This window comes from Thunnus thynnus, chromosome 20, assembly GCF_963924715.1.
Source record: "Thunnus thynnus chromosome 20, fThuThy2.1, whole genome shotgun sequence".
NCBI lineage: Eukaryota > Metazoa > Chordata > Actinopteri > Scombriformes > Scombridae > Thunnus > Thunnus thynnus.
In genome coordinates this window covers 1,886,997-1,914,565 of record NC_089536.1, presented here as the reverse complement: position 1 = coordinate 1,914,565, position 27,569 = coordinate 1,886,997, and the positions used below count along the sequence as shown (strand labels likewise).

General features: G+C 38.5%; 1 protein-coding gene across 1 annotated transcript; it reads right to left on the bottom strand.

The window, feature by feature from the left end:
• Window positions 1-1,011: 1,011 nt before the first annotated feature.
• On the bottom strand, window positions 1,012-27,569 carry LOC137172073 (microfibril-associated glycoprotein 4-like). The gene is made up of 6 exons (XM_067576332.1): window positions 27,556-27,569; window positions 27,125-27,280; window positions 26,321-26,359; window positions 26,093-26,189; window positions 9,823-9,990; window positions 1,012-1,378 (listed from the first exon to the last, which is right to left on the bottom strand). Exons 1-6 carry the CDS (start codon window positions 27,562-27,564, stop codon window positions 1,125-1,127), a joined length of 723 nt encoding a protein of 240 aa, XP_067432433.1. The 5' UTR covers window positions 27,565-27,569; the 3' UTR covers window positions 1,012-1,124.

Genomic DNA, 27,569 nt, shown 5'->3' with positions numbered 1-27,569 from the left:
CTGACATTAAAAAGCAGCATTTGGTACCAAAGGATCACCAAAACCCAAGAATTGTTTAAAGGATGTTTGATGCAGCTTTTATCTCTGTATATCTTCTGCTGTCTGGACACTGGATCCTCCCTCACAGCCACGGCATTGGCCCATCGAGGTGCACTGATTAGTTCATCAAGTGTCTGATGTCCAATTACAGCCGCATGCAAATAATTTATATAAACTGCAATTACAGCAATAAAAACCCAGTTACTGCAAAAAAGGAAAGCAATTAAATACAGAAACATTTAAAATATTCAAACCACAGCAAATATATAACACTAATAAAACAAAAATATTAATATCTGCTGTATGACATGAAGCTTAACTTTGATCTTTAGATAAATGCTGTAAATCAGCTGTATGTTGTTGTGTTGACACAATCAGTAGCTGCACTCTGTATACATTTACTCAAGTACTGTACTTAAGTACAACTGAGGTACTTATATTTCATTTGAGTATTTCCATGTGATGCTACTGTGTAATTCCACTCCACTACATTTCAGAGGGAAATATTGTACTTTCTACTCCACTACATTTATTTGACAGCTTTAGTTACTTTTCAGATGAAGATTTGTTTGCCTGTCAGCTTCACCTGGAGGAGGAACATCTGGAAGGTTCACTGCTGGCTGTGATCCCTCACTGTCTTCCCACCCTGAACACATATTACTGCTGCCAGGAATCGAGCGAGTCTGAAAGAGAACCTGTCAGTCTAATGTCTCATTTTCAAATTTAAATATTTAAGCGTTTTATCTCGTCATCACTAAGATGTCTGGAAACAGACTGTTTAATGTGTGTGTGTACTGTAATGACAGTGTGGCCTGTTTACTGTTTAATCTTTGATTTTTGCTGAAATATTGGATCATTTGAACATTTATTGAAATGAAAGCATGTGAGAAGTTTAGAGGGAAAAATCACTATTTGGTGGAGCTGTTAACAACTCATAGACATGTGAAATGTGACCCCGACTCTACATCTGACTTTTATTGATGCTGGAAATATTTATTTGAAGTATATGTGAGGTTACAGACTAGATCAGAGAGAAAGAAAGAAAGAGATCAACAGATATTCTGCTGTTTGTTCGTTCTGGAGAATTACTGCACAGGACGAATCTTCATGCTGATGGTCTTCAGGGAGTAGTTAGAGCCCTTCCATGGGCCCCACTCCACTCCTACAGTAAAGATAGTGTCATCAGCCACCCAGCGATAAATCCCATTGGAGTTTGCTTGTCTACAGACGTTGTACCAGAACGCCCCCAGGAATTGTCTGGCACAGTTAGCGTTGTCGGAGTCCTGGTTTTTGTCGAAGGTGGAGAACTTCTGTCCGTTGTGAGTTTCCAGGCCGTCTCCTACAGAAACACAAGAAAACAACAAGTGTCTGATCACAACACTACTGCTAATGACACCATATTACATAATGTTATATAACTATTAACACTACAACTGTCACTACTAATACAGTACTACTGCTATGACTACCATTTGCACAAATACTTCTAGTACTACTAGTACTGCATCTGCTGCTGCTACTGTAACATTACAACATACAGTATGTCATGTAGACAAGAACTGCAAAAGGTTGAAGGGATATAAACACCTGAAATCTGCTGGGCCTCATTTACATTGTTTCCCTTTAAATGTGTTTATAAAAACCAAAGCTTCCTGTAGAACCTGTAGAAATTCAGCGAGCCGTCCATCCTCCTCTGGAACACCTGGGGGGGGGGAATAAACACACAAGATCTCTGACAGCTCATGATTTATTGTGAAGGTCCAACAGGAAGTGTTCATATTGAAAAACACTCAGCTGTGACTTGATGACTTCAGTTCCAAAACTCACCGTCCACCGTCCTCCGTCTGAGTCCATGTCACAGTACACCTACACACAAACACTCTCATTAATAAATATGCTGCTTTAGTTAAAACTACATTCAATCAATCAGCAGCTGCCACGTCTTGAATCTGAAGTATCTTAAAGTGCCCCCAACGGCTGCTAGCTGCTCCAACTGACTCCCATTCAAAAAGCCTCAACTTCTCTCTAGAAATAGTGAGTCAATCATTGTTTTCAAGTCATTTCAGTCTCAGTCTCTATATTCAGTCCCTCTAATAAGTGTGCAGGTGGTCATTTTGGATATTACTGTTCCATTAAAGGACCAGTTTGTAAGATTATTTCACTAAGTTTAATGTTACTTGATTTTGAAACCTGCCCTGTTAGCACAATTTAGCTAAAGTAGCTAACGTTAGCACATATGTACACAAGCTGCAACTCTGGGCTTCAAACAGTTTTTTTTGCAAACTAATGGGTGACATCACACCTTGCTACGTCCATCTTTATATACAGTCTGTGTATCCAACCAGTCATATGACTTCCACCAGTTATATCTGCTGGTTTAGTAGAATCAACCTGAACTGTCTTCACATGGTGACTCATCTTTGAACCAACATCTTCTAACTGTGTCCCAGAGAGGATGAAGTGTACCTGGACAGCAGACGTGGCTCCGATGGGATAGATGGTGTACACTCCGCTGGGTCGGGTGTTGTCATGGTTATAGATGTCACTGCAGTCCAGCGGGAGGACGAGACGTAAGCAGGAGGTCAACGCTGGAGCCAGCAGGAGGAGAACCACTGAAACCAGCTGGAACAGAAACACAGCAGCAGACACAAAATGAACTAAAACTAAACTCAGTGGGAAGATTCACTCTCCAATTTAGTTAAAACAACTGACTGTATTTTGGCATTTTGTGGGTTCTTAAACAGAAACCCAGAGTGAAGCTTTAAAAGTGCAAAATACAGAGAAAACAGAGCAAAGTAAATTGTTTCTATCACCACAGACTATTTCAGAGAATCTGACAGAAACTACTGATCAATATTAATTCAGTCAGGTGTATAAAGACACAAACTCACCTTCATCATCAGAGTTCTGCGGAGGTGATATGATGAAAATCTTGATGTCAGTCAGTCTGGACGCTCTGATGTGTCTGAGCTGTATTTATACCCCAAAGATGAATAAATAACTGAACAGTTGCTGCTTCACACCGATAAAACTATTTACTGAAGGAGTGGAAACATAATGTCGTTGAGTGTCTGTGTCTCTGTTTACACGACCAAAGAGGCCGTTCTCAATTAACTTTCATGAATTGAAAAACAAACTGTGAAACAGCAGCAACTACGCTTATACTCTGTGAAGCTGGGGTTATGCCATGGTTATGTTATGTAATCAATGTTGTCGCTGTGGTACCAACTTGTGAATTACAACGTAGGCACACCCTAAAGCATACGTTGATTTATCCTCTGTTTCACTCTAAATGAAGCCATAATTTACAAAATTAACATCATGATGCATTGAAGAAGACTTGATACTAGCAATTGAAACCATAAACTCATTAGGAAACAGTTTACTGAGGTAAAAAAAAATCATGTGAGAAGTACACTGTAAAAAAAAAGAAGTTATTTCACAGAAATTTACTGCACTATTTTACAGTTGTTTTTTTTTCTACATTAAGTGTAAAAGCCATAAAAACACAGTAAATTATTTTTATTAAAAATATTCACCATAAAGGCTGTAATCTGTAAATTAATATAAGGGAATATTATAGTTTTTTAACAGGGTTTTTCAATTACTTAATGGTCTTGAATGTTACGTTGAATTGAATTGAATTCTCTGTAAAAATACAAATAATACACATCCTATTACTGAATGTAAAATTAAGGCAACTTTCTGTTTTTTTACTTTAAATTTAATGTAAAAAAAAAGTTAAAGTAAAGTTTACCATCAAATAACGGTAAAAAAAACCTTTAGTTATTCTACAAAGAATTTTTTTTAAATACAGATATTTACTGTAGACATTATCTGCATTTTTACAGTCCAACTGTTGTAAAATAAAAACATGTATACATGTGCACAAAAAAATGAAAAACATTGCAGAAGTACTTTAAAAGTACCTAATTTAAATAATGGCTTGTTTTATATAGTATTCTTTTGTAAATGCATAGAATTACCCAATTTATCCTTAAGACTGCCCCATCAAAGCACAAATTTCTGGATGTAAAACATAAACTGTAACACCCATTAACACCCATTAATACTATCTTGAGAGCTTTAGGCTTTAATTATATGTGATTATCTCATCTATTTACAGTAAATTCCTGGTAAAAATATTGGTTTGATACTGTACAAAAAAATAGGAACATGCGAAAATGGCTTACAAAAACATAATTTTAATAATCATTACCTTATATAAACATTATCTGAAAGTAATTAAAAGCAACTATCCAATAGATCTACAGACTTCTCCAATTAATGTATGAGATTTACTGTATATAAATAGTATTTGACAGTAATTACAAGCAACTATCCAATATATCCATCTGACACTCTTCTTCAGAGGGATATTTTTTGTAGCTCCCTCAATTTGTTTTATGCATTGCATTGTGGGAGAATATTATCCATCAATAGCACACACAAAAATAAATCAAAAGTCAATTTTGTCCCTTCTCCATTATGAACACACTAAACATTTAAACCTGCTGTATACTGAATGAGTGATCCAACTGTGGTGAATGACGAATGAGCAGAATACGCTGAATGAAACTTAATGACTCTTTTGTCCACTCTACTGCTGTGTTTTTTAGATATATATTGTATAGTCTGAGAGCGCAGAAACCAAAGAGGATGTCAGCGTAGCTGTGTGAAGGTGAGTTTGATTTTGCTTGTTTTCATTTGGTAGCCTCTGAGTCTGTCCCTTATCACCTTCCTTGATACTCTGACAAAGCTTCCTCACAGGTAAAACTTTATTTCACAGTAAAACAGCAAATAATTGTACAAAGCCAGAAAAGGTTGCAGAAATGTTTCGTTTTTCTTGTTTCCTATCTTGTCGATTGTCTTTTTGATCCAAAATCCTTTAGGATTTAATTTAACGTTTAAATTGTATTGCATGTAAATGAAGAGATTTGCTTTTTGCCCATTATCTATTCATATAAGACAACAAACAGAACACTAGTGGGTCAAAAAATGAGGGAGGGAAAGGGAGAGGAGGGGTGAGAGACAGACAGTGATCAGTAGATGCTGAGTAAAAGGGAACAGGCAGCTTTACATTACGGTGCTGTAATATCTCTTAACTACAGTCCTTTCATCCCCACGTCCAAACTGTGTGACTGTCAGCATGTGTGTATGTAATACTGTAAGTCAAGGCTGATAATTAGTGTGATTACTGCAAGCGATCACACTATTGTAGCAGCTCGCAACAGTAGAGTTGGCACATGTGCACCTGGACAGCGGTGTATGACTTTGTTTTTTTTTCTCACCCATCTTCATCCAGCAAATCACCAGATGAGTTCCTTTTTGTTTGGCTTGGTAGCATTGTCAAAATACATTACGTTTCCAATCAGTTTGAATTGTGCTATATGCCCTTGCTTTTGGTATTTGGTACCGTGTCATCCAATCACAACATCAAACAAAAAGCTATTTTGTGTATATATTTTTTACTCAAATTGTTTTCCTGAAGTGAATTTAATTCTGTTGAAATGTAAAAGGCATAGGACTGAAGATGCAGGAGTTAAGTTTTGAAATCAGTTTTGCTAACTACTACATCTGTACTGTTGCTAAAATAATGTCTTGTTTCAGCAGCAAGTCAACATTTCTGGGAGCGGAGCTGGACTTGTGATTCTGATGCTCCAAACTACACAGTGAGTTTCATTTTTACTTTGTTTTATATGACAACATGCCCAAATAACTTAATTCTATGTTGATAATATCCCATCACTGTCTGTGTAGTGTTGTGTACTTGTAGATTTATTACTCTAGTGGCCTATATGAAACACATCAGCAATCTGCAGTAATATCCCAGTCCTTCAGTGTTGCATTCCTGGACAGATGCAACACTGAAGTGTGCTATTTATACTACTACAGTCTATGATACACGTTGTTTTTGTTTTTCAGGTGGTTCACAGGGATGTAAACTTGATAAACACACAAAATCTCTCATAGCTCATGATTTATTGTGAAGGTTAGGGTTCTACATACGTTCACCTACACTCACCTTTCCTAACAAACAGACAGAATTATGTGCTAAAAGGACTTAAAATGTTCTGTTAGGAAACTTGTTGTCTGGTTTTGACGTTTATAAATCTCTAAAATCAAATCGATGGTCTCTTCTAACGTCTCTCAGCTGTTCTGCATCAGTGTCTCCCAACAAATGACAAGATAATATTTATCTCTGCAGTGTTTCTGCTTCGAGGAGCAGCGTCTGAACCCTCACGAGGAGATCGACATGCCCGTCTTCTTCTACATCGACCCGGAGTTCGACGAGGACCCGAGGATGGCCCGAGTGGACACCATCACTCTGTCCTACACCTTCTTCGAGGCCAAGGAGGGTCAGAAGCTCCCTCTGCCGGGATACAGCTACAACTGACAGAGAGGACGCCGAAAAACTCAACCCGGACCTGTTTGTGGGGTTATTATTAGAGTCCGAGCAACAGGAAAGCAGAGAAAAATGATCCAAGACTCTTTTCTTTCTTTGAAATGGAAATATTTTCAGTAACAATTAGTCAATTCATAGATTAGTTGCCAACTAGTAAATTAATCTGCAAAATACGACCGGATGCAGCAGGACATTCTGGTGTTTTTGGCATCGTTTTCTGGCATATTAAATAGTCTGGTAGTCCTGCATTTTATAGACAAACAACTAATTGATTAATTGATAAAACATTTGTTTTCAGCCTCTGAGACTTATTTTGTGTAGAAGAAGAAAAAGACAAATTGTCTCTTTTGTTTACAGAAATTTAAAAATTTCTGGAAAATCCTGGAAAAAAGTGATCTGTGATTCATATACAGATAAATTAAACTCGCTCTTATTTTACACGAGTTCACAATGTTTTTAGGCCTTAATAAAAGACAAAATGATTCTTTTGTGAGATCTGACAAAAACTAAACCTGTTTTTGGATTCTAATACATGCCGAGCAAACGCCAAATGTAAAAACAAAACTTTTCTTTCTTTGAAATGAATATAATCTTTAATACATCAGCTACTAAAAAAAGACGTTTACGCTGAAAAACATTTGTTTTCATTAGGTTTCTTATTTTGCTTAAAACAAGAAAAAGTTGCACCATAATGCGTCTTTTCAAAGTGCAGCGTCTCTTTTGTACAGATTTTATCCCAGAAATTAATTCATGGAAAATTCCCTAAAAACCAAACAAACATGTGTTTGTGTGTCGATTCTAGAAAACTCTTGAAAGAACTTAAAAGAATTAGAAACAGATAAATTAATCTCACTTTTATTTTACGAGTTAAAAAGGTTTTCAGACTTTAATAAAAGACAAAATATTTCTTTGTAGGTGTAATATTTCTAAGAAAAGAGAACCTGGATTATTTTTCTACATTTCACTTGCAGATGTTTGTTTTTCACGTCGCTTGTGGTCGAAGTGACGAGTCGACTGTTCAGGATGAAACAGAAAAACTTCAGGAGTCGATGCTGCGATGGACAAAAGTTCAGAGACCGAACTGTTTCAAACTGTCGCTGTGTGTGTGTGTGTGTGTGTGTGTGTGTGTGTGTGTGTGAGAGAGTGTGTGAGAGTGTGTGAGTGTGAGTGTGAGTGTGAGTGTGAGTGTGTGTGTGTGTGTGTGTGAGTGAATGTACATAAATCAGAACATTTATAATTTAACAGCTACTGTTTCTTCTGATAAACAGTTATAATTAATTGTTCTTTAAACTGAAAAGAAATCAATAAATTATGACAAATTAAAGCTGGTCTTGAACTGTTAAAATGTTTTTTTTTGTTTATGTAACAAGCTGTGATCTATTATTTCCTTTAATTTTAACTTGAAAGAGTGACATGAAACATATATTAAAGACACAACAGAAAAAGGGAGAAAAACAAAGTAATTACAGTAATAGAATAACTGCATGTTAGAGGAAGGAAGTAGAGATTCATTATTTGACTTTAGTGCTGAATCGACTGGTGTCATTGTGTCTGTTACTGCTGAGATATTTAATCAATTGTTTCTAATTTCATGGTAAAAAAAAATAAGACAAAGGAATTTGTTTCCCCAAAACAAATTCCTTTGGGTGAGAATTTTACCTGATCTGGGTCAATATGGCACCAATGCAAGATTAGGTCAACTTTGTCAAGTACCAGTCTGTAATTTTGACCTCTAATTTATTTTGTGTTAATTAATTTTGTGTTCCACACAACGAGTTCAGTTCGACTCAAACTGGGTAAATTTTGACCCAGTGATATTAAGAGTGCACACGTAAAGAACTTGAAAACTTTATTGAATATGTATTTGCTAATAATGGTGGAAGAAGTATTCAGATCCTTTACTGCAGTAAAACTACCAAAACAACAATGTAAAAATACTCCATTACAAGTAAAAGTCCTGCATGAAAAATCCTCCTACAGTAAAAGTACATAAGTATTATGAGCTTGATGTAGTAAAAGTATTGCAGTAAAAGTACATAAGTATTATGAGCTTGATGTAGTTAAAGTATTGCAGTAAAAGTAGTGGTTTGGTCCCTCTGACTGATATATTATTATATATGACATCATTAGATTATTAATAGTGAAGCATCAGTGTTAGAGCAGCATGTTACTGTTGTAGCTGCTGGAGACTGAAAGCTCAGATATACAGTCAGTCTGTGGATACAACTAGATGGAACTAATACAGACAACAGAGACATCTAGTGGTGGAACGTGTTCATTTCAGCAGAGTTCAAGCTGCTTTTAGCTCCAATACAAGTCAACTCCGTCTGTCATTTGGTTCTTCATCACTTCAGTGATGTCATGTGATGTTTCTGATGGAAGCTGCTCTGTATTTGTTCCTCTGGATCCTCCACTAAGTTCCCCACCTGTCCAATCATTTCTCTACACCAACAGCTGTTTGACACAAGACTTTACACCCAGCAGCTGCTCACAAACACACTCTACACCTGACTTTAATTGATGCTGGAAATATTTATTTGAAATATCTGTGAAGTTACAGACTAGATCAGAGAGAAAGAAAGAAAGAGATCAACAGATATTCTGCTGTTTGTTCGTTCTGGAGAATTACTGCACAGGACGAATCTTCATGCTGATGGTCTTCAGGGAGTAGTCACGACCCTTCCACTGGTACCACTCCACTCCTACAGCAGAGATAGTGTCATCAGCCCCCAAGCGATAAACCCCGTTGGGGTTTGCATTGTGACAGCCGTTGTACCAGAACGCCCCAAGGCGGTCTCTGGCACAGTTCTTGCTGCTGGAGTCCTGGTCTTTGTCGAAGGTGGTGAACTTCTGTCCGTTGTGATAACTCAGGGAGTCTCCTACAGAAACACAAGAAAACAACAAGTGTCTGATCACAACACTACTGGTAATGACACCATATTATATAATGTTATATAACTATTAACACTACAACTGCCACTACTAATACAGTACTACTGCTATGGCTACCACTTGTACAAATACTTCTAGTACTACTAGTACTGCATCTGCTGCTGCTACTGTAACATAACAATATACAGTATGTCATGTAGACAAGAACTGCAAAAGGTTGAAGGGATATAAACACCTGAAACCTGATGGGCCTCATTTACATTGTTTCCCTTTAAATGTGTTTATAAAAACCAAAGCTTCCATGTAATTAATAAAACATGAGCAGACCACAGATTTGTTGTTACTGACTTGAAAATCTTTGTGAATCTGTCTTTAGCTGAAGGAATCACACAAATAATCCAATATAAGGACAGAAATCTTCAGTGTCTCCATGTGGAAACTAAACATCATAAAAACAAAACTACTACCTGCTAACAGTAACTGACCTGCTCCTCCATCAGTGAATCCAGACACATGCAGTTTGTATCCGTCGGACTCTGATTCAATGGAGAACGAGGAGTAACGAGCAGACGCATTGTTTCCACTGAAGTCCTCCATGTCGACCAGCAGCTCGTATTTTTTCCTCAGAGTCAGATGGAAGAGACTCTCAAGACCTGAAAACACACAAACATGAAGTCACGTCAGAGTTTAATGTTTGTTTTTATGAACAGTTTCATGAAGTCACATGACTGTTAGTTTGGTTTCATTTCTCACCGAGCCAGTACTCTCCAGCAGCGCTACCAAAGCCCTTCTTGTACTGATCCCAGGGCCTGTAGAAGTTCACCGAGCCGTCCATCCTCCTCTGGAACACCTGAGGGGGGGGTTAACTCGATAAACACAGAATCTCTGACAGCTCATGATTTATTGTGAAGGTCCAACAGGAAGTGTTCATACTGAAAAACACTCAGCTGTGACTTGATGACTTCAGTTCAAACACTCACCATCCAACGTCCTCCGTCTGAGTCCATGTCACAGTACACCTACACACAAACACTCTCATTAGTAAATATGATCCTTTACTTAAAACTACATTCAATCAATCAGCAGCTGCCACGTCTTGAGACTGAAGTATCTTAAATTGATAAAATAATGATAAAAACGTTATTCCAACAATCATTTCCTTTCCTGATGCACTCAATACATACTGTTTGTGATGCATTCAAGAGGTTAGGTGGTTTTAAATTACAAATAACTTTTCTTTATAGGGGGGAGGGGTAGGGGGACCCCTCTCAATTGTGTATCCTTCAAAGTTTTCTCCTCCATTTTAAAACATAACCAGACGCCCATGGTGAGGAGCACTGATCTTTCTTATCCTAGGTTTGGAAGAAAAATATATGTACTATCTGGAGTGTATATCAAAAATGCTGCCCAATAAACACCCATTAGCAAAAAGAAAGTCTTATGAAAAATGTGTTGGTTCATAAGGTCAAAGAGAGGTTGAGTGAGTCAGTTGACCACAAATACTGTTACTTTATTATGAAACCTTAGCACAATTTAGCTAAAGTAGCTAACGTTAGCCCATATGTACACAAGCTGCAACTCTGGGCTTCAAACTGGTTTCAAGGCAAACTAATGGGTGACGTCACACCTTGCTACATCCATCTTTATATACAGTCTGTGTATCCAACCAGTAACACGACTACCTCCACTTATATCTGCTGGTTTAGTAGAATCAACCTGAACTGTCTTCACATGGTGACTCATCTATGAACCAACATCTTCTAACTGAGTCCCAGAGAGGATGAAGTGTACCTGGACAGCAGACGTGGCTCCGATGGGATAGATGGTGTAAACTCCACTGGGTCGGGTGTTGTCATGGTTATAGATGTCACTGCAGTCCAGCGGGAGGACGAGAGGTAAGCAGGAGGTCAACGCTGGAGCCAGCAGGAGGAGAACCACTGAAACCAGCTGCAACAGAAACACAGCAGCAGACACAAAATGAACTAAAACTAAACTCAGTGGAAGATTCACTCTCCAATTTAGTTAAAACAAGTGACTGTATTTTGGCATTTTGTGGGTTCTTAAACAGAATCACAGAGTGAAGATTTAAAAGTGCAAAATACAGAGAAAATAAAGAAAAGTTAATTGTAAGAAACTCTTGTCACCACAGACTATTTCAGAGAATCTGACAGAAACTACTGATCAATATTAATTCAGTCAGGTGTATAAAGTCACAAACTTACCTTCATCATCAGAGTTCTGCGGAGGTGATATGATGAAAATCTTGATGTCAGTCAGTCTGGACATTCTGATGTGTCTGAGCTATATTTATATCCCAAAGATTAATAAATGACTGAACAGCTGCTGCTCCACACCGATAAAACTATTTGCTGAAGGAGTGGAAACATAATGTCTGTGAGTGTCTGTGTCTCTGTTTATATGACTTTGTTTGGATCCGAACCGGACATCCACCCACATTGTGAGAATTCTGCTCCATTAAGTTAAGATAATATTTGATTTTAGGGTTGAATTCAGCTACCTGGGCAATGTCATCTCCTCTGACACCAACATTGACAAAGAGATGGACAGCAGACAAGCCACCTAAAGTCATCGTGTACCATGCCATCGTGCTGACCACCCTCCTGTAAGGTGCTGAGTAGTGGGTCCTGTACTTGAACATTTCCATCAGCAGTGCCTCCGCTCCATCCTCAACATTCGTTGAAGTGGTTACATCACTGATGTAGAGGTGCTGCAAACAGCAGGGCTCACCAGCATTGAGGCTGTGTGGGCCACATCTTTAGCATGGATGGTAACCACCTCCTAAAGGTCCTCGTCCTGTACAGTGAACTGTCTAGTGGCCACAGTGACAGAAAGGATCCACACAAATGCTATAAAGATACTCTCAAAAGGTCCTTCGCCAATTGCAATATTGGTCCATTGCTACAGATCAGTCTAAGTGGCGTCAGTAAACCCTCCAAGCCTCTATCAGCTTTGGAGCTAGATGTTAGGTTATGATGTTAAGATGTAACATCTTTTAAAATTTGGCAAATTCTTGTAAACTTATAGCTACTGGCTGAAACAGCGCCTCCTCTCAACCAGCAGCAGAGGGAGGAGGAGGAGGACAGGATGAAGATACTGACTGATGTCCATGTTCTTCATTCTTTCTAATCTTCATTCAGTATTTTAATGTCAGGAATGTTATTTATTTTACTGACATTTTTTTTTTTTCAAGTGAGATATTATTGAATTATATGGTGACTTTGCTGATGGAAACATGAATGTTGCTGCTGTAAGTAATTATATTTTGTCATATTAAAATATAAAGCTATTCTAATCGTGTTCTGAATTTATTATTATTTTTCAAGTAATAATTCAAAAACATAATGAAAAAGAACCAATAAGAGTATTGATAAATATTCTTATTTCTTTCTTCTGGAGTTAAATTCATTCCATGAATGCAGTCAACAAAGCAACATAACACATCCCTATAACGACCGTCTCTGCTGTTATCAGATCATTTTAACACCTGCAGACACAAACATGATGAAAACTGTTGGTTACGTTACCTTTTTATGCTGAAAGTAATCTGAATCAAGCTGATGAGCGAAGGTGAAATTAATCAGCAGCTTCAACCAGGAAACCAACCAGAAGAAAGACAAACATGTAACTGACAGCAGGAAGTTTTTAAGGTCTAAGGATTCACAAACAGTCTCAACTCTCTGTATTCATCTTTAACCTGAAGTGTTCTTTACGGAAATATGATCACAGAACAGCAGCTCTGAACTCTGGAATAAAAAACCTGGAACAAAAGTCAAATATTGACAGACAGTATAAAGCTTTATCAGTTGGATCATGAAGTCTGATGTGTTCCTTTTATTCCAACAAGGAAATAAAAAGTGCTGAGATGGCATTAATGCAGTCTGTTGAATATCTGTGATATGTGCAAAACGAGACAAATAAATTGTTTGTGGATAAGGTAACGATAAAATTTGAACCATAGTCGTCCCTACAGCTGGCTGCTGGATCCAGCCTGACTATGGGAGGATGAGAAAATCACAGTTCAAATCCATTCACCATGAGCCTGTTTTACAAATGTTTTCTGATAATTATTTTTATGGCACACAGTGTTTTTTTCAACTGGATAGCATCATAAAATAACAGCATTCATATCATATCAGCAAAATGGCACAGACCAAGAACAAATGCTGCCAGTATTCAATCTAATACCTCAGCTATGGATTCATATCCTTCTGCTTTCTATGCTTGTTAATAGAGGAGTATAAAAACAGCCCTAAGCTCCTTTTCAGCACTTTGGCTGACAAAGAGTTGTAACTCTATTGATCCATGTATTCCAATAGCTCTCAGTAGTAATGACTTCGTGAGCTTCTTTAATGATAAAATTCATCACCTCTTGCCCTCAACAGGCACCGATTTATCCACAAACACAGTAACCTAACCATGTAAACCTGACATGTATTTAGACTGTTTTTCTCCAGTTGACCTTCCTGAACTAACTTCAACAATTTCCTCATCTAAACCATCAACCTGTCTCTTAGACTCCATCTCAACTAGGCTGCTTAAGGAAGTCTTACCCTTAGTTAGCACTTCTTCACTCGATATGATCAATCTGCCTTTAGTAACAGGCTATGTAGCACAGTCCTTTAAAGTAGCTGTAATTAAACCTCTTCTTAAAAAGCCTACTCTTGATTCAGGCATTTTAGCCAACTATAGACCTATATCTGACCTTCCCTTTCTCTCTAAGATCCTTGAGAAAGCTGTTGCCAATCAGTTATCTGACTTTCTACATAACAATAGTTTATTTGGGGATTTTCAGTCAGGATTTAGAGCGCATCATAGCACAGAGACAGCACTGGTGAAAGTCACAATGATCTCCTAAATGCATCGGATGAAGGAAAGGATTTCTCTCTGTACTTGTCTTAGATCTTAGTGCTGCATTTGACACCATTGACCATCACATCCTATTACAGAGACTGGAACATTTAACTGGTATTAGAGGAACTGCATTAAGCTGGTTTAAATTCTACTTATTAGATTGATTTTAGTTTGTACATGTTTATGATGAATCCTCCATGCACGCAAAAGTTAGACACAGAGTTCCACAAGGTTCTGTGCTTGGACCAATACTATTCACCTTATATATGCTTCCTTTACGTAATATTATTAGGTAACACTCATTTTCACTGCTATGTAGATGACATGCAATAATATTTATCAATGAAGACAGATGACAATGGATGACCTGCAATTTTCTACTATTAAACTCAGACAAAACCTATTGTGATTGGCCCTAAACACCTTAGAAACTCTTTATATAATGATAAAGCTACTCTGGATGGCATTACCCTGGCCTCCAGCACCACTGTAAGGAATCTGGGTGTTATCTTTGATCAGGATATGTCCCTTAACTCCCACATAAAACAAATCTCAAGGACTGCCTTTTTTCACTTAGGTAGTCATTTGTTACTTGTTGGCTGGATTATTTTAGTTCCTTATTATCAGGCTGCCCTAACAAGTCTCTCCAGCTGGTCCAGAATGCAGCTGCACATGTACTGACAAAAACTAGAAAAAGAGACCATATTTCTCCCATTTTAGCCTCGCTGCATTGGCTTCCCGTAAAATCCAGAATTGAATTTATAATCATTCTCCTCACCTATGTTGGGCCTTGGCTACAAGTTTGGCTATCAGTAATAATTCATGATTATCAAGATAATTATTAATCATTAAAATCAATAAAATTATCAATAAGAATTAATAATAACGGGGCACCACCCTGGACTCAGGGAAAAAGATAGCCAATTCAGTCTCAAAGTGTACTAATCTATCAATTTGGAACTTTGATTAACAATTAACTTAATAACTATAAACAAAATTACCATATCAATAGCTAGTTAAGGTTGAAGGAGTTTGAAGTTCTTTACACAGCAGAGGTTGGCAAAACTCATTCTTGTGCAACATTAAAACAGACAACAGGTATATCCAAAAGCATTTATTTAACAAAAGGTAAAATAGCAAAACACACAATATTAATCTGGCTAAGTGTACCTACATACAAGTGTATGTGTGTGAGTGTGTATGTGTGTGTGAGTGTGTGTGGGAAAGACAATGGCAAGATGGTGTCTTGAACCACATGTGCTGCTTGAACCAAAGTTTGCAAAACTAGGTTTTGAACCTCTTAACTGTGTGGTTCTCTATTCAAGACCAATTGATGTAGGATCAAGGTACCAGGTTAGGGAGAGGTTAGTTGCATGCAAGGCCTAGTTACTGGGTGTAATATGTGCTAAGCATGCTAACATTAACCTAGCGGTGTGGCTATGCAGTAACCTGATTGTGAACAACAAAGACATCACAACAATAGTTCAATGAATAACCTTAGCCAAATCAATACATGTACAGTACATTGATTAAGTTAAACATTCTTGCTTTGCCGTGCTATGCTTCACTATGTTGCAAGGCTATGCCCAGTCCATGAAGAAAGAGATGCTTTGTGGTGTTCTGCTTCTTAGCTGGTGAATCCGTGGAAGAGACAGGCTGAGAAGGGTTTGGCTCCAAAGCTGAAAGATGCAGGGTAGACGGTACTCCAGCCGTGCAGGTCAGAGGGCCCAGGTCACTCCTTTGTGTAGAGTTAGCGGCAAGCTAACTCTGTTTCGTGGCTCCTGTACTTGTTAAACCTGCCAGCAGACTTGTGTGGTAGCTGCTGGCTTATTGGTCAAGCGCCATCATATCTTAAAGAGCTCATAGTACTTTATTATCCCACTAGAACACTGCACTCCCAGAATGCAGGCTTACTTGTGGTTCTTACAGTCTCCAAAAGTAGAATGGGAGGCAGAGCCTTCAGCTATCAGGCTCCTCTCCTGTGGAACCGTCTTCCAGATTTGGTCCTGAGGGCAGACACCCTCTCTACATTCAAGAGTGGGCTTAAAACTTTCCTTTTTTGATAAAGCTTATAGTTAGGGCCACCCAGGCTTGGCCCCTAGTTATGCTGCTATAGGTCTAGACTGCCGGGGGACTTCCCATGATGCACTGAGCTCCTCTCTCCTCCTTCTCCCGTCCATCTATATGCATTCATCTACCATTAATGGTTTTTTGTGCTTTCTCACCTTGCAGGAAACCCCGGGACCCAGGCTGAGCCTTCACGGTCCTGTTGATGTCCTTCTCCGGCCATTGCTGCTGTTTGTTGTTGCTGGTCACATCTCCATTACTATTATTGTTATTGTTATTATTGTTGATATTTTGCTTCTCTGTGTCTCTTGCCCTAACCCTTGCCCCTTGCCCTTCTCACTTGATTTATTACCTCAGTAAACTATTTCCTAATGAGTTTATGGTTTCAATCACTAGTATCAAGTCTTCTTCAATGCATCATGATGTTCATTTTGGCCCCATTTAGAGTGAAATAGACAATAAATCAGTGTATGCTTTAGGGCATGGCTACGTTGTGATTCACAAGTCGGTACCACGGCAGCAACGTTGATTATGTAACGTAACCATGGCGTAACACAGATTCACAGAGTATAGGCGTAGCTGCTGCTGTTTCACAATGTGTTTTCAGTTCATGAAAGTTAATTGTTACGTTTTGGTCACCTAAAAAAGTCTCATCCAGCATTCGGTTGTGATAAGAAATCCTCTAAGGAGTTGGATGTTCAGTTTTTTCAGTGAGTACATTTTGTTAAAATGGTTTTCGGACTGTTTTGCGCTAGAAGAAATAGCATTAGTATTAGCATTGTCACTGTTAACAATAGATTGTAAATGCAACATGCTAACCAAGCTAGCAGCTAGAGCGATGGACATCTCCACCCACTTGTCCAAATATGGATCGATATCAGCCTCATTGGTTATTGTTCACTCTCCTACAGCTGCATCACAGCTGGATTAGCTTCCTGCTAATGCTAACATTTCCTCCTGCTGCTTCACATTAAAAACAAGAAGCACATTGTGTTTGTCACAGATGTTAAATCTTCATTAAGCATTAATGTGTCGTTTAGTTGATGTTGTGTCAGTGGATGAGCTGTAAATATATTGATGGAAGAAGAAGCCACAGTGAGCTGTTAGATATACGTCTCCACCTCCTCAGCAACAAAACCAACTTCTTCATTAAAACATCTGTAAACACAAACACCAGCTTCTCCAACAGTGTTTGACGTCCTGTTAAAACACACCTGATGTTACCATGGTAACCACAGGTGTTGCCAAATCAACCCGGACTGAAATTTGAAGGATTACAACTTTAATTAAAGCTGCAAGCAGCGCTGAACGGGCCTTCGCGCCCTTGGGCACATGGGGCCGCGGTGCAGTCACCTAAATTTCTGGGAACCAAGAAAACGTTTGGAGATGATCAGTGTGAGAGTCTTTTGACACACAATACTAACCACTTTCTCTCTGTGAGCCCACCCCTCTGTTTATCACAGATAATTATGAATTATGAAATCAAAATATTGTTAACCTTAATCAATAATTCGGGCACCAACAATAGGATCTGTGAGGAACACAGTTGATTATTTGCAATAATTATCAATTATCAAAGATAATTAACTAATTGAAGCTGCAAGCAGCGTTGGTCGGGACCTCGCACTCTGGCCCGTCGGGATCAGATCACGCTTTTTAAAAATGAGGGATATTTCTTACAAGTGTGGTGTGCTTTTATTTTGAAAGTTTGATTGACATTTGTACTGTCAGGTGTGTAGAGACAATAAGTAACTGCAGCTGGACACAGAAAAATACTCATATATTTGGAATGGAGAGTGTGCGCGAACCCACACCTTTTTGAACATTTACTGCTTCCACATAATTTTAGATACAAACTTCATTTGAACTTTAAATGAGTCACGAGACTTTGACCTACAAATCTTGAATTTACATGTGTTTTCTATCTTTTATTGTTTTTGAGATATTAGAGTGTGAGTTTTAAAGTCTTTTCTTGCTCCTCCTGTGATTTTATAATGAGTGTGTATTGCGGAATGTTTCACAGCACTGAGGGAGATTGGCCAAATCTAACATTAAAAATCATATTTTAGTAGGAAATTTCGTTGCGAATCCATTGATACAGGTTTGAAAGTGGTCAGACTTATAGTTTAGACGTCAGAAGCCTCTGTTTGACACAAAGTTCATGCCCATAGATTACCTCCCCATTGGTTTACATTGTAAGGGTGATGTGGGACTGCAACTTTCAGGGCTTATTAAATCCAAACCGTTCGAGTTATTACAAAGTTTTTAACAACTTTTTTTCAGCATAGTGTCATAAGTCATCTATTAAAGTTTGAGGCCGATACCATTAACGCCCTCGGAGGAGATAGCGTTTGTTCGGGGGCCAAAATTGGGGCAAAGTCTTATTTTGAAAAGCTGATTGCAGACTTCCTGTTGGATTTAGGTCAGGGGTGTCAGCGTATGATTTGTAGGTCTTGATGAGACGAATAATTGAGTTTTGGTTCGATCTCTCTACGACATTCCTACGGGCCGTGGCGGCTGTTTTAGATACATAGGTGGCGCTCTCGAGCACATTTTGGCACTTCGGGGGTTAATTTTTACATTTTATCAAATTTTTCACCAGACCTGATGTGCCTGCCAAATTTGGTGAGTTTTTGAGTATGTTTTTTGTCAATTTCAAAGTGCCAATTTTGGACCTTGAATAAACGCTATCTCCTCCTAGGGCGTTAATGGTATTGGCTTCAAACTTTAATACATGACTTATCACACTGTGCTGAACAAAAATTATTAAAAACTTTGTAATAACTTGAACGGTTTAGATCTTGTAAGCCCTGAAAGTTGGAGTGTGACATCACACCTTACAATGTAACCAATGGGGAGGCAATCTCTGGGCATGGACTTTGTGCCAAACTGGGGCATCTGGGATCAAAAATCATAATCACGATCATTTTTGTTCAATATTGAGATCATGATTATTTAACATGATCACTTTTTGACTGTAATTTTTGCCAATTGCTGATGTTGATATATGCACATATTTTCTCCCTCTTGGCTAAGGAGACTATTACACATGTAATCATATATTGTACTAATGATCAAGAAAGACTATAGCCTATATGAGGGAAGAACTCAGGAAGACTGGAGTTCCGGAGCTCAGCATTAAAACTTTAATGGACCTGCCATGAGGGTGGAGCAGCAGTTTTTTTTTTTTAGTTTATTAAAAAAACAAGGATTAATGTGTAGAGACAAAGGAATAGCGCCAAAATGCTGCTTACAGACAATGGGAGACCATTGCAAACTCCATTTCCAAGGATGCTTTGCGATTTTCACACCTCAGCAGGGAACAGTCAACATACAGTCTCTCATTGGCGGAGACGCTCCTGCACAGTGGAGCGTCCTGATGACGCAGCCATGACATCACCACCCCTTTATAACTGAGCACGCCCTGAAATACACGTCTCTCCCATGTCACTGAGCTAGGGGTAACTTCTGTTCCCCTGAGTGAGTTAGCTTGACTAAAGGGGGTACCCCACGCACATGTTTTCCCCTCATCGAAGACTCCCCTCGTCAGACGAGACGAGACTTCACCCGTGTTCACCCGAACACATTCCTGGATCCGAGAGAGACCGCTGCTGCAACCAGCGTCCTCAAATTCCCTCGAGAAGGAAGAAATAAAGTTACTTCAGGAAAACGTGGAACGTCTCTGCCCTGCTCGTCTTCGCCAAGTCGACTCTGCTGTTCTCTCCGCCACTCCACTCAGAGCCAGCTGCCGTGATTTTCGCCGACCGTGTGAGAACGGCCACCGTCTGCCCCTGAGCCAAGGACAAAGTTGGACATTAAGACGGACTACACACACACCCTGCTCGCTTTCTGAAGCGACCAAGTAAGAGGCATAAGTCTGGGCATAGGCAGTGTTAGTTGTGTGTTCTTTTCAGCATCAGTTGCTGTTTTTTAGCATTAGGCTTTTTAGCTTTATTGCTATTGTTTCTTGTTGTGTGGATTGACGGACCACCGAGTCCATTTTCTCTGCTCTACTCTTAGAAGTATTTAAAGTTTGTTGCCTGATTAGTCGTGTTCACCACGCTAGACTGTTTTGTGTTTGTCCCGGTCGGGACTACTGCTGTGTTTGTGCCACCGTGAGTGAGAAAGTAAATTGCTTTGTCGATCAGAAACCAGACAACGTGCGTTATAGACTGCCGTCCGTACGTGCGCCCTCTGTGGACAAAAGAACCGCTTCTCTCCCTCTGTTGCGACTAACACACACACACTCACACGCGCGCACAGATACACGCACCGACATCTTTTTGCACATCTGATGGTCAGATAACGTCGCACAAAGCTTTGTGTTGTCTTTCCTTATCCGCCATCAGACATGTGTGTTTTTCACGGAATTGGGTGAGAGCAAGACACCGACCACCAGGCGGCGCCATCTTGTTTTTGTCTAGCCAAGACACCGCCGTACTTCTGCCATTCCGGTCTCGTGTGACGTGACTTACTCCCACAGTCACGTCCACGTCGCAGACCGACGACGTCATCACGTCAGGCCCAGTCGCCATCTTGTCTCACGCGCACGCACACACACACACACACACACACACACACACACATGCATTCCCCTGCATGTGTCCAACCCAGTGCAAAGCTGTTTGTGTTTTGTTTGGTAGAATTAGATTTTAGAATAGCTGTTTATTGAATGAAGCATTTGTTAACTTTGTTAATTTTGCTAAGTTTAAAGAGAAGTTATATCTTTAAAGAGAAGTTCTTCTGTCATTAGTGTGTGATATTTTGAACAGTGGCTGATTGAAGGAGTCAGAGCACGAATTCAACTCTCTTTGTTCACCCTTGAATGTTGATATCTCTCAGATATTAACATTCTAGGTGAACTCCCATTTATGAGATTACCTTGTTTGGTTATTGGTCCCGGTTTCCGGGTGGTGCTCCGTATTTGTTAGTTCATATTAATAATTCTATTAATTGTTGTAATTAGTTAATTATCTTTGATAATTGATAATTATTGCAAATAATCAACTGTGTTCCTCACAGATCCAACAGTTGGTGCTCGAATTATTGATTAAGGTTAACAATATTTTGATTTCATAATTCATAATTGTCTGTGATAAACAGAGGGGTGGGCTCACAGAGAGAAAGTGGTTAGTATTGTGTGTCAAAAGACTCTCACACTGATCATCTCCAAACAATGTGCGCAAGGGCGCGAAGGCCCGTTCAACGCTGCTTGCAGCTTTACTTTAGTGAACTGTTTAGCTGTAAAGTGAGATTGTTTGCAAGCAAAAACCAAGCACTGCCCAACTCGCAGTACGTCACCCACTACGTTGATTATAAATCTCAATATCCATAATGATAATAATGAAGATGTTAATATTACTCTGGTACTTAACCTACAGGAACTCAAGTGATGGTGATTCAGTATTTAGTCTGCACTGAACAATGTTTCTGTCATTAAAAAAGCAGCACGTGGTACCAAAGGATCACCAAAACCCAAGAATTGTTAAAAGGATGTTAAAATCTTAAAAATATGTCCCAAAATAGAATAAAACTTAAACTAGGAATACTAAAACAACACGAATAACTACAGTACATTACCAATAAATTAAAAATGCCTAAAAACAAACTAAAATGGTTAAAAGTCTCAGTAGCAGAGTCCATTAAAAAAGGACATTCACAGAAAGTGTTTCCTTTTTTTTACAGTTTAATGCAGGAGTGCAAGAGTTATACATATGAAATTGTTCATACCTACATAATTCCTACAACGTTTATATATTTTATAGTGTGAAATATTAATAATAAAGAAAAAAAGGGGGAAATAAAATAAATAACTCAATAATACATACATATACAAAGAAAAAAAAGGAAGGAGATTAACTCCTCTAACTCTTCAGGGCTGAATCCATCAATATTGTTTAATTGTTGTCCACATATTTATTCCACTTATGCCACAATTTCAAATGTTCCTGTTCTTGATAGCTGATTGTATAGCTTATTCTTTCCATTTCTAAGATACTGTTTACATTTGCCTTCTGTGACGGTCCCTGCCTAACCTACCTTAAGTGTATTGATGCCGGTCTGGTAATGAGTTATTGTTATATTCTTGTGTCCATAAAGGTATCTGGGAGAATGTGGATGTGGCAGCCAGCCAAATTTGGAGCACCTGTTCCTAATGCTGCCGGAGGATAAAAGGCCAACTCCCAGCGTTGTTCGAGCTCTCTCTCTCACCTTGAGTCATTCCAACCATGATTCTAGTTTTGTTTTTATTTCACAACACCTTACACTTCATTGTTCACACATTCACACCTACATTACTGATGTTACTGACTGACACACTTTTGCAATTATTTCTTCAGTTGTTTACTTTATAATAATAAGCATCTTTAATTTACTGCCATCCGTTGTGTCTGTTCCTACATTTGTCATGGCCTAGGAGCCAGGTTGTGGCATATTGCAGGGTTAATAATACAATTAATTTAGAATAGTCTGTAATACATCAGCCACTAAAAACAGATGTTTATGCTGAAAAACATTTGTTTCATTTTTATTTTGCTTAAAACAAGAAAAAGTTGTAGCATAATGCGTCTTTTCAAACTGCAGCGTCTCTTTTGTACAGATTTTATCCCAGAAATTAATTCATGGAAAATTCCCCAAATACAAAACCAAAATGTGTTTGTGTGTTGATTCTAGAAAATTTTTGAAATTAATCAAACCTATCTGTAAAATTAATCTCACTGCGAGTTAAAAAGGTTTTCAGACTTTAATAAAAGACAAAATATTTCTTTGTAGGTGTAATATTTCTAAGAGAAGAGAACCTGGATTATTTTTCTACATTTCACTTGCAGATGTTTGTTTTTCATGTCGCTTGTGGTCGAAGTGACGAGTCGACTGTTCAGGATGAAACAGAAAAACTTCAGGAGTCGATGCTGCGATGGACAAAAGTTCAGAGACCGAACTGTTTCAAACTGTCGCTGTGTGTGTGTGTGTGTGTGTGTGTGTGTGTGTGTGTGTGTGTGTGTGTGTGAGTGAATGTATATAAATCAGAACATTTATAATTTAACAGCTACTGTTTCTTCTGATAAACAGTTATAATTAATTGTTCTTTAAACTGAAAAGAAATCAATAAATTATGACAAATTAAAGCTGGTCTTGAACTGTTAAACTGTTTTTTTGTTTATGTAACAAGCTGTGATCTATTATTTCCTTTCATTTTAATTTGAAAGAGTGACATGAAACATATATTAAAGACACAACAGAAAAAGGGAGAAAAACAAAGTAATTACAGTAATAGAATAACTGCATGTTAGAGGAAGGAAGTAGAGATTCATTATTTGACTTTAGTGCTGAATCGACTGGTGTCATTGTGTCTGTTACTGCTGAGATATTTAATCAATTGTTTCTAATTTCATGGTAAAAAAATAAGACAAAGGAATTTGTTTCCCCAAAACAAATTCCTTTGGGTGAGAATTTTACCTGGTCTGGGTCAATATGGCACCAATGCAAGATTAGGTCAACTTTGTCAAGTACCAGTCTGTAATTTTGACCTGTAATTTATTTTGTGTTAATTAATTTTGTGTTCCACACAACGAGTTCAGTTCGACTCAAACTGGGTAAATTTTGACCCAGTGATATTAAGTGTGCACACATAAAGAACTTGTGTTCTTTGTATTTGTGAATATGTATTTGCTAATAATGGTGGAAGAAGTATTCAGATCCTTTACTGCAGTAAAACTACCAAAAAAACAATGTAAAAATACTCCATTACAAGTAAAAGTCCTGCATGAAAAATCCTCCTACAGTAAAAGTACATAAGTATTATGAGCTTGATGTAGTTAAAGTATTGTAGTAAAAGTACATAAGTATTATGAGCTTGATGTAGTTAAAGTATTGCAGTAAAAGTAGTGGTTTGGTCCCTCTGACTGATATATTATTATATATGACATCATTAGATTATTAATAGTGAAGCATCAGTGTTAGAGCAGCATGTTACTGTTGTAGCTGCTGGAGGTGGAGCTAGTTTACACTACTTTATATACAGTTAGCTAGTTTAGTCCAGTGGTTCCCAACTTAGGGGTCGGGCCCCTCCAAAGGGTCAGCAGATAAATCTGAGGGGTGGTGAGATGATTAATGGGAGAGGAAAGAAGAAAAAACAAAGTTCTGATACACAAATCTGTTTTCAGTTTTTGGACTTTTTCTCTAATCTTTGATTTTTGCTGAAATATTGGATCATTTGAACATTTATTGAAATGAAAGCATGTGAGAAATGTAGAAATGTAGAAAGTAGCATCACATGAAATACTCAAGTAAAGTACAAGTAGTTAAAAATTGTTCTTAAGTACAGTACTTGAGTAAATGTAGTCAGTTACTTTCCACCACTGTGTGACAGTGTGTGGGTTCATGTGTAGTTTGTGTCCTGCTGAAAGCTCAGATATACAGTCAGTCTGTGGATACAACTAGATGGAACTAATACAGACAACAGAGACATCTAGTGGTGGAACGTGTTCATTTCAACAGAGTTCAAGCTGCTTTTAGCTCCAATACAAGTCAACTCCATCTGTCATTTGGTTCTTCATCACTTCAGTGATGTCATGTGATGTTCTTGATGGAAGCTGCTCTGTATTTGTTCCTCTGGATCCTCCACTAAGTTCCCCACCTGTCCAATCATTTCTCTACACCAGCAGCTGTTTGACACAAGACTTTACACGACAGCAGCTGCTCACAAACACACTCTACACCTGACTTTTATTGATGCTGGAAATATTTATTTGAAGTATATGTGAAGTTACAGACTAGTTTCTTTGTTCTGGAGAATTACTGCACAGGACGAATCTTCATGCTGATGGTCTTCAGGGAGTAGTTAGAGCCCTTCCAAGACTGCCACTCCACTCCTACATAAGTCACAGTGTCATCAGCCCCCAAGCGATAAATCCCGTTGGGGTTTGCTTTGTGACAGTCGTTGTACCAGAATGCCCCCAGGCGAAGTTTGGCACAGTTCCCTCCTGTCCTGGAGTCCTGGTCTTTGTCGAGGGTGGTGAACTTATGTCCGTTGTGATAACTCAGGGAGTCTCCTACAGAAACACAAGAAAACAACAAGTGTATGATCACAACACTACTGCTAATGACACCATATTATATAATGTTATATAACTATTAACACTACAACTGTCACTACTAATACAGTACTACTGCTATGGCTACCACTTGTACAAATACTTCTAGTACTACTAGTACTGCATCTGCTGCTGCTACTGTAACATAACAACATACAGTATGTCATGTAGACAAGAACTGCAAAAGGTTGAAGGGATATAAACACCTGGAATCTGATGGGCCTCATTTACATTGTTTCCCTTTAAATGTGTTTATAAAAACCAAAGCTTCCATGTAATTAATAAAACATGAACAGACCACAGATTTGTTGTTACTGACTTGAAAATCTTTGTGAATCTGTCTTTAGCTTAAGGAATCACACAAATAATCCAATATAAGGACAGAAATCTTCAGTGTCTCCATGTGGAAACTAAACATCATAAAAACAAAACTACTACCTGCTAACAGTAACTGACCTGCTCCTCCATTAGTGAATCCAGACACATGCAGTGTGTATTCATAGGACTCTGGATCAATGGAGAACGAGGAGTAACGAGCAGACACATTGTTTCCACTGAAGTCCTCCATGTCGACCAGCAGCTCGTATTTTTTCCTCAGAGTCAGATGGAAGAGATTCTCAAGACCTGAAAACACACAAACATGAAGTCACGTCAGAGTTTAATGTTTGTTTTTATGAACAGTTTCATGAAGTCACATGACTGTTAGTTTGGTTTCATTTCTCACCGAGCCAGTACTCTCCAGCAGCGATACCAAAGCCCTCCTTGTACTGATCCCAGGACCTGTAGAAGTTCACCGAGCCGTCCATCCTCCTCTGGAACACCTGAGGGGGGGGGTTAACTCGATAAACACAGGATCTCTGACAGCTCATGATTTATTGTGAAGGTCCAACAGGAAGTGTTCATACTGAAAAACACTCAGCTGTGACTTGATGACTTCAGTTCAAACACTCACCATCCAACGTCCTCCGTCTGAGTCCATGTCACAGTACACCTACACACAAACACTCTCATTAGTAAATATGATGCTTTACTTAAAACTACATTCAATCAATCAGCAGCTGCCACGTCTTGAGGTTGAAGTATCTTAAATTGATAAAATAATGATAAAAACATTATTCCAACAATCATTTCCTTTCCTGATGCACTCAATACATACTGTTTGTGATGCATTCAAGAGGTTAGGTGGTTTTAAATTACAAATAATTTTTCTTTATAGGGGGGAGGGGTAGGGGGACCCCTCTCAATTGTGTATCCTTCAAAGTTTTCTCCTCCATTTTAAAACATAACCAGACGCCCATGGTGAGGAGCACTGATCTTTCTTATCCTAGGTTTGGAAGAAAAATATATGTACTATCTGGAGTGTATATCAAAAATGCTGCCCAATAATTAGCAAAAAGAAAGTCTTATGAAAAATGTGTTGGTTCATAAGGTCAAAGAGAGGTTGAGTGAGTCAGTTGACCACAAATACTGTTACTTTATTATGAAACCTTAGCACAATTTAGCTATAGTAGCTAACGTTAGCCCATATGTACACAAGCTGCAACTCTGGGCTTCAAACTGGTTTCAAGGCAAACTAATGGGTGATGTCACACCTTGCTACATCCATCTTTATATACAGTCTGTGTATCCAACCAGTAACACAACTACCTCCACTTATATCTGCTGGTTTAGTAGAATCAACCTGAACTGTCTTCACATGGTGACTCATCTTTGAACCAACATCTTCTAACTGAGTCCCAGAGAGGATGAAGTGTACCTGGACAGCAGATGTGGCTCCGATGGGATAGATGGTGTACACTCCACTGGGTTGGGTGTTGTCATGGTTATAGATGTCACTGCAGTCCAGCGGGAGGACGAGAGGTAAGCAGGAGGTCAACGCTGGAGCCAGCAGGAGGAGAACCACTGAAACCAGCTGCAACAGAAACACAGCAGCAGACACAAAATGAACTAAAACTAAACTCAGTGGAAGATTCACTCTCCAATTTAGTTAAAACAAGTGACTGTATTTTGGCATTTTGTGGGTTCTTAAACAGAATCACAGAGTGAAGATTTAAAAGTGCAAAATACAGAGAAAATAAAGAAAAGTTAATTGTAAGAAACTCTTGTCACCACAGACTATTTCAGAGAATCTGACAGAAACTACTGATCAATATTAATTCAGTCAGGTGTATAAAGTCACAAACTCACCTCCATCATCAGAG